Genomic DNA, 10,166 nt, shown 5'->3' with positions numbered 1-10,166 from the left:
CTCAGTACCTGATTTCGGACGCAGCTCGTGACTCTCTTTACTTGTATATATAGTTGTAATTTATTTCCATTTTAGTTTTAGTTTGTCATTTTAGTAGTCTACTTAAAGGATTAGTTCACTTTCAAATAAAATTTTCCTGATAATTTACTCACCCCCATGTCATCCAAGATGTTTATGTCTTTCTTTCTTCAGTCGAAAAGAAATGAAGGTTTTTGATGAAAACATTCCAGAATTATTCTCCATATAGTGGACTTCAGTGGCCTCCAAACGGTTGAAGGTCAAAATTACAGTTTCAGTGCAGCTTCAAAGGGCTTTAAACGATACCAGACGAGGAATAAAAGTCTTATCTAGCGAAAGATCGGTCATTTTAAAAAAAATACAACCGTTTATGCTTTATAAACACAAAATATCGCCTTGAACGTGCTTCCGCTTTCCGTATTCTTCAAAAAGCTTACGCTGTATGTCCTACGCCTTCCCTAATCAATTTATGGGAAAAAACGGAACCTGCACTGCAATTTATGATGTGGTTGCTAAGGTACTTGGGGTAGTTGCTAGGGTGTTGCTATGCAGTTGCTAAGGTAGTCATGATGGTTGGTAAGGTACTTGGGGTGGTTACTAAGGTGTTGCTATTCGGTTGCTAGGGTATTTTAGGTGGTTGCTATTGTGTTAGTACTCGAGGTGGTTGCTAGGGTGTTGCTATGCAGTTACTAGGGTAATCTGGGTGGTTGCTACTAGGGTGTTGCTATGCAGCTAGGGTAATCTGAGTGGTTGCTAAGTAAATTATCAGGAAAATTTTATTTGAAAGTGGACTAATCCTTTAAACTAATTTATTTCCAAGGCAACATTTGTAATTTTCATTCAAGTTATCTAATATTTATATTTTATTTATATTCTTTTTTCTGACAACTGTTTCTGATGTTTCATTTAGGATACTTTACACGACAATGTACTATAAGCGTAAAAGTATTGTATTGTGCTGCCAGGCCAGTAGTTGGCGATGTCACTTTGTAAAGATTTTTTTTATTACAGAAAAAAATATACAAAATTTGTACAAACATATACAACTCACAAAAAATATACACATATGAGGAATGTATAAAGGAAAACAGTTTATGCCTGAGGTAAGGAATTTACAATAAGTTAAAGCGGTGAAATGCTTCGCAAATCATTTTTGTCTTTAATATTATTTAAAGTAGTGCCAATTTTTCTTTTTTATTTATTTTGTCACTTTGTAAAGAAAAACAACGCACCGATAGACTGAATGCGCATGCGCATTACGTCACCGTTTTTACAAATTCGGTATCGTGTTCAAAAACCTACATTTTGAATCCCGTTTTCAGTACCCCAAAACGCCGTCGTCGTGTAAATGAATGGCCAAAACACATCTAAGTTTTCCAAAAAAAAAAAAAAGCATGTAAGTTTTCCGTTCAAAATGGCGTTGTGTAAACGAACATTAGTTTCAACGAACATTTTAGGTGTTTTTGCCGACGCTGGTAGTAGGTAAGCGGTGCTTTGATGTAAACGGTCCTGCCGCCTCGCTGCCCGTCTGAAGGAACTTCAAAGTGTCCGGAGGAGAGACTCTGGCGCGCCTGGCACTTGTCTTCTCTTAACTAGCTGCCGGCCCCGTTGACTCGGTTAATGACCTCCAGCTGCGGCGGCTCTTTGAAGGCGGAGCGGCGGTTTGATGAAGGCCGCGCGCGGAGCACCTGCTGAGGGTTTAGAGGAGCCGCGCAGGTGAACTAAAGCTCGCTTGTCCTCAGTTTAACCCGCAAAACACGGCGTTTTTCTTCCTCATCCCGTTCAAAGGTAAAAGTGACCTGCACTATACTCGGAGTAGACTTTAAAAAGGGCCCTTAAGAGTTTATGATGTGCATCATGTTTGAATTAACTTAAAGGATTAGTTCACTTTCAAATTAAAATTTCCTGATAATTTACTCACCCCCATGTCATCCATGATGTTCATGTCTTTCTTTCTTCAGTCGAAAAGAAATTAAGGTTTTTGATGAAAACATTCCAGGATTTTTCTCCATATAGTGGACTTCACTGGAACTCAAACGGTTGGAGGTCAAAATTACAGTTTACAGTGATCCCAGACGAGAAATAAGGGTCTTATCTAGAGAAACCATCACTCATTTCCTAAAAAAACGTAAAAATTTTATACGTTTTAACCATAAATGCTCATCTTGAACTAGCTCTCTTCTTCTCTAATAGAATTCCAGCAGTGTAGACACTGCTAAGTGTATTACTGCCCTCCACAGGTTAAAGTTTGAACTAATTGTTATATACTTGCACTAGCATATTGTATATGACAATTTAGTTCAAACTTTGACCTGTGGAGGGCAGTAATACACTGAAAATAATGTCATTTATTACTCACCCTCATGCCGTTCCACATCCGTAAGACCTTTGTTAATCATTGGAACACAAATTAAGATATTTTTGTTGAAATCCGATGGCTCAGTGAGGCCTGCATAGCCAGCAATGACATTTCCTCTCTCAAGATCTATTAATGTACTAAAAACATATTTAAATCAGTTCATGTGAGTACAGTGGTTCAATATTAATATTATAAAGCCACGAGAATATTTTTGGTGCGCCAAAAAAACTAAATAACGACTTATTTAGTGATGGCCGATTTCAAAACACTGCTTCAGGAAGCTTCAGAGCATAATGAATCAGCGTGTCGAATCATGATTCAGATCGCGTGCCAAACTGCTGAAATCACGTGACTTTGGCGCTATTCTCGTCGCTTTATAATATTAATATTGAACCACTGTACTCACATGAACTGATTTAAATATGTTTTTAGTACATTAATGGATCTTGAGAGAGGAAATGTCATTGCTGGCTATGCAGGCCATCGGATTTCAACTAAAATATCTTAATTTGTGTTCTGAAGATTAACGAAGGTCTTACGGGTGTGGAACTACATAAGGGTGAGTAATAAATTACATTATTTTAATTTTTGGGTGAACTAACCCTTTAAAGACCTTCAAGTCAACATGAAGTCATATTTCTTGTCTTATTGTGAACAGTTAATTAGTGCAAAGGTACCAGGATTATTATCATAAACTGAAAATGAGACCATAAAACATTTTTTTATCTCAGCTAGCTGACATTTTTGTTTAAGTACTAAAATAACAAACTAAAATGAAAAACTAGACTAGTATGAATTGAAATGAATGAACCATGTTTTGTTTGTTAGCTCATCTGTGGACACAATTTTTTCGTGCTGTTTGCTGTTATTTTCACGGATGAAGTGGCTGTTCTGCTCCCTCTAGTGGACTTTTTAAGCTCTTTTACACTTGGTCACTTGTTTTCACTCTTTGTATGTGGATTAGGCCTACTACTGTTGATGATTTGACATGATTCAGGATTGTTAGGTTCATCCTGGAGTTGCAGATACATCTGCCATTTCAAATGAACACAGAAACACGCAGTAATGTTAGTAACTTAATCCAGATATTTTAATCAAACCCGCAAATAAGTTTGAAGAACCAAATTAGCCAGAGATCAGTTAAATATGGCATCTGTCAAATCCTCTCAGAGGTATGGAGAACGGACACCAGGTGGCAGTACAGACCCACAAATCACTGAGAGAGAAGCAGCCTGCACTACAGCATGCGAATGCTCGGATATTTCAGCAGGTGGCGCTGTTGTTAAAAATATCTTTATATAGTCATCAAACTGCTTTTAGGATCAGTTATTATAGGTAACTACGACTTAAAAAAAGTTACTTGAAATAAAGTAAACATTAACTGAAATAAAAATATAATAAATGTATTTTATTTCAGCTGGTTGCCAAGAAACATTGCTTATTTTTATTTAGTTTAACTTGTAGGCTACTAAAACAACCAAAATTAGTTCTAAAATAAAACTTTATAGACTTAATGACAACTAATTAAAACATAACAAAATCACTAACCGAAAATATATAAAAATAAAAATTCAAAGCGCACAAAAAAGGCTTATCTTAGTGTCGATCTCAGAGTCGCAGCTGTTGAAAAGAAGGAACATTAGCTGCTTGAGCGAACATGGCAATATGAACTGAAAGTGAATTTTAATATGATTCCAGCATATTTGTTTCTGGTGTGATGATCAGTGTTTTTTGTTGTCAGAAATAATACATGTGTTGCATTTTGTGGTTAATTCAATAAATGAGTCACAATCAGATGCTGGAGCAGATCTGTGTCACTGCCGATTACCACACATTAATTAATTTTTATTTAATATTTCAATTTTAAGATGGATAAAGATAATAAAATATATTTTAAAACAAATAAAAATATAAAAGCGAGTCAACTTTTACAATGTGCACATGTATGATTTTATACAACAATGATTTTAATGACTTTTCAATGTGAAAATCATTAAATATTCCATCATAAATCAACCCTCTTATTGGTGTTCTTCATGCAAAAGCTGCTCATGAATGGATTTAAAGGTAAGTAAAGAAAGTCTTGTGGTACTTTTCAAACATTGTTGCTGGTTTCACAGACACGGTTTAAGACTAAAATGCATGTTTGAGCTGTTTTAACTCGAAGCAACTTGCACTGATTTATCTTAAAATATGTCAGTGCCATTGTTTTGTCTCGAGATGCACATTAATAATGTTTCTCTCTCTCTGAGGCACTTTTAAAAAAAAACCTACTTAAATGTCCTAATTTAATTGAAACGCCTTAATGGAGCTATATGTAGAATTCAGTAACCCTTATTAGCGACACCGGTGGCCGTTAAGTGAACTGCAGCCAGCAACTTACTGCTCGTTCTCGTGCACACGTAACGTACCAGAGGCTGAACGAGATTCACGGCCTCAATTTATTAACGTCAACATTCTTTTTCATTCCTTGCTTATAAATTGCACTTTTGCAACGATACTGTTAACCCTTATAGGGTCTTTGGGGTCTGCACAGACCCCAAACGACGTTTGCTCAATTAAAAAAAAATTTTCTCTTTGTCCATATGACTTGAAACTTTGTACAGTTGTTAACACTTTCTAGATCTACAAAGAAAAAAAAATTGGAGTGATATCTTGTTTTTATGTTAGTGTAAAAATTAAAAAGGGTCACACTCAGGGTCTTCGGGGTCTCCACAGACCCCAGACAACAAAATGTAATTTTGTAACAAAATACTTGTTTTTAAAAAAAACAAATGTAATTTTACTCTGTTTATTAATGTTTTTACTTCATATTTGTGCAGTTTTTGGAGGATTTGTCATATCTTTTAAATTTATATAAATAAATAAATATTTTTTTATACAAAAACAGCTTTTTATGTAAAATTCACTTTATAAAAGACCCACATTTCTAACTTTCATTCATGGGGATAACATGGATAATTTGACATGGTTTAGTGTAAGATTTTTGCCCACCTTTTGGAAAATGCAGTTTTAAAAGTAAAAAAAATATCACTTTTACCAGTAGATGCTGCAGAGCTCCACTATTTCCTATGTGCTATTTGACTGACGGAAAGACATCTTTTCACAAGCATTTTTCAGTTGGATTTATATCTAAATATTATGAAATCACAATTATGACAATAAAAGACAATAAAAATGACTTTTTGTCAAAGTTTAGCATTTTTTTGTACTGAAAAAAATAAGTTTTTCAAAAATGTTGATTTTGAGGATGAATATTGTCCATTTTCTAAGTGGAGTCTCATCATAATGTAACAATATTGAAAAACTGATTTTTTTCATTACAAAAAATACAAAACTTTGACAAAAAGTAGGCTTTATTGTTATAATTGTGATTTCAGAATATTTAGATATGAATCAAACTGAAAAAAACTTGTGAAAAGATGTCTTTCAGTCAGTCAAATAGCACATAGTGGAGCTCTGCAGCCATCTACTGGTAAAAATGATAGTTTTTTTACTTTTATAACTGCATTTTCCAAAAGATGGGCAAAAATCTTACACTAAACCATGTCAAATTATCCATGTTATCCCCATGAATAAAATTTAGAAATGTGGGTCTTTTGTGAATTTTACATAAAAAGCTGTTTTTGTACAAAAACCTATTTAAAAAAATATTTATAAATTTATTTATATACATTTAATAAATATGATAAATCCTCCAAAAACTGCACAAACATGGAGTAAAAACATTAATAAACAGAATAAAATTACATTTGTTTAAAAAAAAAAGTATTTTGTTACAAAATTGCATTTTGTTGCCTGGGGTCTGTGGAGACCCCGTATACCCTGAGTGTACTTCCCAAACGAAGACTGCACAAGGGTTAATGAACATCTTGACGCCGTCCACACTGCTGAGAGTGACGTTTAGATGAATATGTAAATATGTGTTGCGCGTTTACCTTTCAATAACAAAATAAACACAACAAAAATTAGGGAAAAAAGCAGTAAGAAGCATCTGATCGTAGTTATGTGGATATATTTGCACCAGCTCTGTGATTCACCGGCATCATGTCGACAGATGAGGTAATTCAAATTAAACTGTTATGATAGTTTGATTATAAAGTATATTTGAGTTTATATGCGGCATTATTAGTTTCATGTGTCATAAAATGGAAGAGAGGCTCTCGGGAGCGCGCGTAACTGGCAAAAACGTCCCGAGTCCTTAACGTAAAAATCAGTCTACATGCTTTTATAGACAAGCATAGACAAGCAAGGAAGTCGGGGTATGTGTCGTTTTTTTTAAGTTTATTTACAAGCTGTTAACGGGTCAAGGTTTTTAAAAGTGTCAAAAAATATAATGAAGATATTTTGAAGTTTAACTAAGTGTTTTTTTTTGTTTTTTTTTATAATCAATTAACACTTCTTTTGTCATTTATTACAAGATTTGTCATCAAAAAAGTCATTCGGTTTAACCAAAATTTCGGATTTACCAAATGACACTTTTGGTTACACCGAATGATGATATTTTCAAACAATGCTAATAGGCTGATATCTAGCTAGCTAACAAACAAAAGGATAATCAAACATTTTATATTTAGCACAAGTTTTTAAAATATTACAACATTTTCCATGTTTTATAGCGGTTGCACCGAATGACCTGATGTTTCGGCACATGCGTATGATCAAGTGAAAACATGATTTTTTCAAATAGTTAAAAGAGAGTTAGTTACTTTGCTTCACGACCATGTGGCCCTTTACAGGTGTCTGAATGATGTCACATCCTGTCACATGACATTGACCGCATGACTTGATCCAAAATGATCCCTTTATATCGGTTACTCCAAATGACATCAATTATATAAATTTTTTTCCAGACTTTATTTCTCATAACAAAGCAACGACTTCTACACATAATTTTAATATCATTTTGCACTATGTTGATATATGATGTTATAAAATCATGCCAGAATAAAAAATATATACATTTATTACATTTTAAGATATTTTAATCACAAATGAAATGGCTGTATTGGCCTTTGGACGGTTAAACCGAATTACCTTTTGACATTTCAATACCTTTATATGTACCAAAATATGATTAAAACCTTTTGGATTTAATAAAAGAGATCTAGTTGTACTACTTTACATACTTTGGATGTCTTATCTTTGTTTTTTATTATTATTAATGCAAATAATGACCCATCACGTCATTGACCCTAATACATAAAAACATTGTACATTTAACGCATTAATGCACAGAATTAATAAATGTGGTTCAAAATGACATTTGTAGTTCATTGCATGGACAAAAATGCAGAGATGTTAAGAATATCTCCTTTTGTGTTTCACAGACGAACCACATGAAGGGTGATGATGACAGATTGGGCCTTTAACTTGCATTGAACCTAGAAGATGCATTTCAGAACTAAGACAGACACACAGTGTAACTCGATAGTCTTTAGTAATCTTGAATATTTAAGCTTCATTCTTCAACTGCATGCTTAGAAACCCCGAGTGACTCTTGTGTCTGTGTCTGAAAGTGTTTATATATAGAATAACTGTCCGATTCCTTCACAGGTGCTTCTGGACACACATTCCAGCCTCCTGCCGCACCCCTCATAGTGTAGAAATAACCTCGTCTGGAGCGCCACGGCTGGAGAAAGTCACTGGCTGTCATCCGTACGGACACATGGACGTGAGAGACTCGAGACGACAGATCTGATCTTCTCTGTGGACTCTTTCTGGTTTCTCTGGAGTTTCTTCTCTCAGAATGCTGGAGGAGATTTTGATGACTGGAATTGGACTAGAAGGTAATTGATCTGATGTTAATGATCGCGTCTCCATCTCTGTGAGACTCTGGCGATTTTGACGTTTTTGTTTTTCGACAGGTCGTGAGTCACGCTTTCCAAAATAGAGTCAGAAATACTTCATGCACCCCTGAGGAGAAGAACGTCTGAGAAAACAGCCACGACTCTGCTGCCTTGGAAACCAAACAGGAAGCGTCAGACAGACGGTGGGCGGCCGAATCGCTACAGACAGACGACAGACGCAAGCACTGATGAGCTTCGTTATCAAGAGATAACCTGGAATCAGTGCTTCAAAACAGAACGTCAACTTTCCTGCTGGTGATCTAGAAACATTCCATCATAACAAGCTATAAAACACACTACTGTTCAAAAGTTTGGGGTCAGTAAGAATTTTGAATTCTTTTATTCACGCATTAAATTGATCAAAAATAACATTAAAGATTTATATATTGTTACAAAAGATTATTTCAAATAAATGCTGTTCTTTTGAACTTTCTATTCAAAGAATCCTGAAAAAGTAGGCCCATCATGAATTCCATAGATTTTTAACATTATTTATTTATTTATTTTAATTTTACATCTTCTAATTAATTTAGTGGTTTTTTTTTTTTTTTTTAGTGTTCATTTTTTTAATTATTTTGATTTTACATTTTTATTATTTAATTTAACAAGATTTTATTTGTTTTCATTTTACATATTTATGATTTAATACATTTCTGTTTTTTTTTTTGTTTTAAATGTTTTAATTTTACATTTTTATGATTAATGATTAAATTAAAAAATAATTTAATAATAATAATTATTTAATAATCTTTTAATTAAATTAATTTTAATTGTTTTCATTTTACATGTTTGATTTAATACATTTTAAAGTTTTTTTTTTTACATTTTTATGAATTGTTAGTTCATTTTAAAATTATTTTAATTTTACATTTTTATTATTTAATTTAATTTTATGATTTTTAATTTCATTTCATTTTACATGTTTATGGTTTAATACATTTTAAATAAGTGTTTAATGTTTTTTTAAATTTATATATATATATATATAAATAAATAATTATTTAATAATTATTATTTAATTTCATTTTTAAATTTTTTTATTGTTTTCATTTTGCATGTTTGATTTAATAAATTAGGTGTTTTTTATTTTTATTTTATTTATTTTACATTTTTATGATTAATTTTTAGTGTTTGATATTTTTAAATAATTTTACATATTTATATAAATTTTTATTGGATTTGTTTTCATTTTAATAAGTGTTTATTTTTTTATGTTAACATTTATTTTTTAATTTTACATATTTGTTAATTATTCATTTTTAGGGTTTGATTTCATTTATTTCATTTATTATTTTAATTTCACATTTTTATATTTAATTAATTTAATTATTAATTTATTCATTTAATTTAATTAAGTGTTTTATTTTGAATATTTGTTTTTGTTTCAACAAAAATATGAAGCAGCACAACTGTTTTTAACATTGATAATAGGAAGAAATTTAATAGAACTGTGCCATCACAGGAATAAATTACACCTTAAAATATAGTACAATAGAAATCAGTCATTTTAAATAGTAATAATATTTAACAATATTACTCTGCTGTCTTAGTGAGCAGAAGAGACTTTTGACCGTGACCCCAAACTTTTGCACGACATGAGCGCAACGGGACATTATTTAAACCGGGCGGCCGTGTTTTCTCCTGTAGGTGGCGCCCGTTTGTGTCAGCTGACTCTGTGCTGCGCCGTCATCTCTCTGGTGATCCACGCCGCCGGTTACAGCGCCACCTACGGGACGTTCTGTATGGCGGTTTGGACGTCCTGCTTCGCCATCACAGCCGCCGTTTTTGTGCTGGACGTAACACGGCTGCACACGTGTCTTCCCGTGTCGTGGGAGAATCTGACCGTGACGTTTGCGTCCCTGGCCGTCCTGCTCACGCTCACCGCATCTGTCATCTATCCCGTGTACTTTGTGCGTGCAGACGACTGTCCTTATAATAAT

The 10,166-nt window shown here is 33.2% G+C and overlaps 1 protein-coding gene and 1 long non-coding RNA gene across 2 annotated transcripts in view; both read left to right on the top strand.

The window, feature by feature from the left end:
* Positions 1 to 384: 384 nt before the first annotated feature.
* On the top strand, positions 385 to 8,780 carry LOC125274491. The gene is made up of 3 exons (XR_007186265.1): positions 385 to 1,806; positions 7,934 to 8,166; positions 8,245 to 8,780. It is a non-coding gene; the product is annotated as an uncharacterized LOC125274491 (long non-coding RNA).
* Positions 8,781 to 9,577: 797 nt separating this feature from the next.
* LOC125274490 (myeloid-associated differentiation marker-like protein 2) overlaps positions 9,578 to 10,166 on the top strand; it is a 1,828-nt gene continuing 1,239 nt past the window's right edge. The window contains exon 1 of the mRNA XM_048200933.1: positions 9,578 to 10,166. This exon is cut by the window's right edge and continues 1,239 nt beyond it. Within this exon, the coding sequence (XP_048056890.1) occupies positions 9,822 to 10,166 (345 nt within the window). The 5' untranslated portion in view covers positions 9,578 to 9,821.

Source organism: Megalobrama amblycephala, linkage group LG8, assembly GCF_018812025.1.
Source record: "Megalobrama amblycephala isolate DHTTF-2021 linkage group LG8, ASM1881202v1, whole genome shotgun sequence".
NCBI classification, from domain to species: Eukaryota; Metazoa; Chordata; class Actinopteri; order Cypriniformes; family Xenocyprididae; genus Megalobrama; species Megalobrama amblycephala.
Note: the sequence above shows the minus strand (reverse complement) of the source record. Positions and strands in the feature narration are given on the sequence as shown.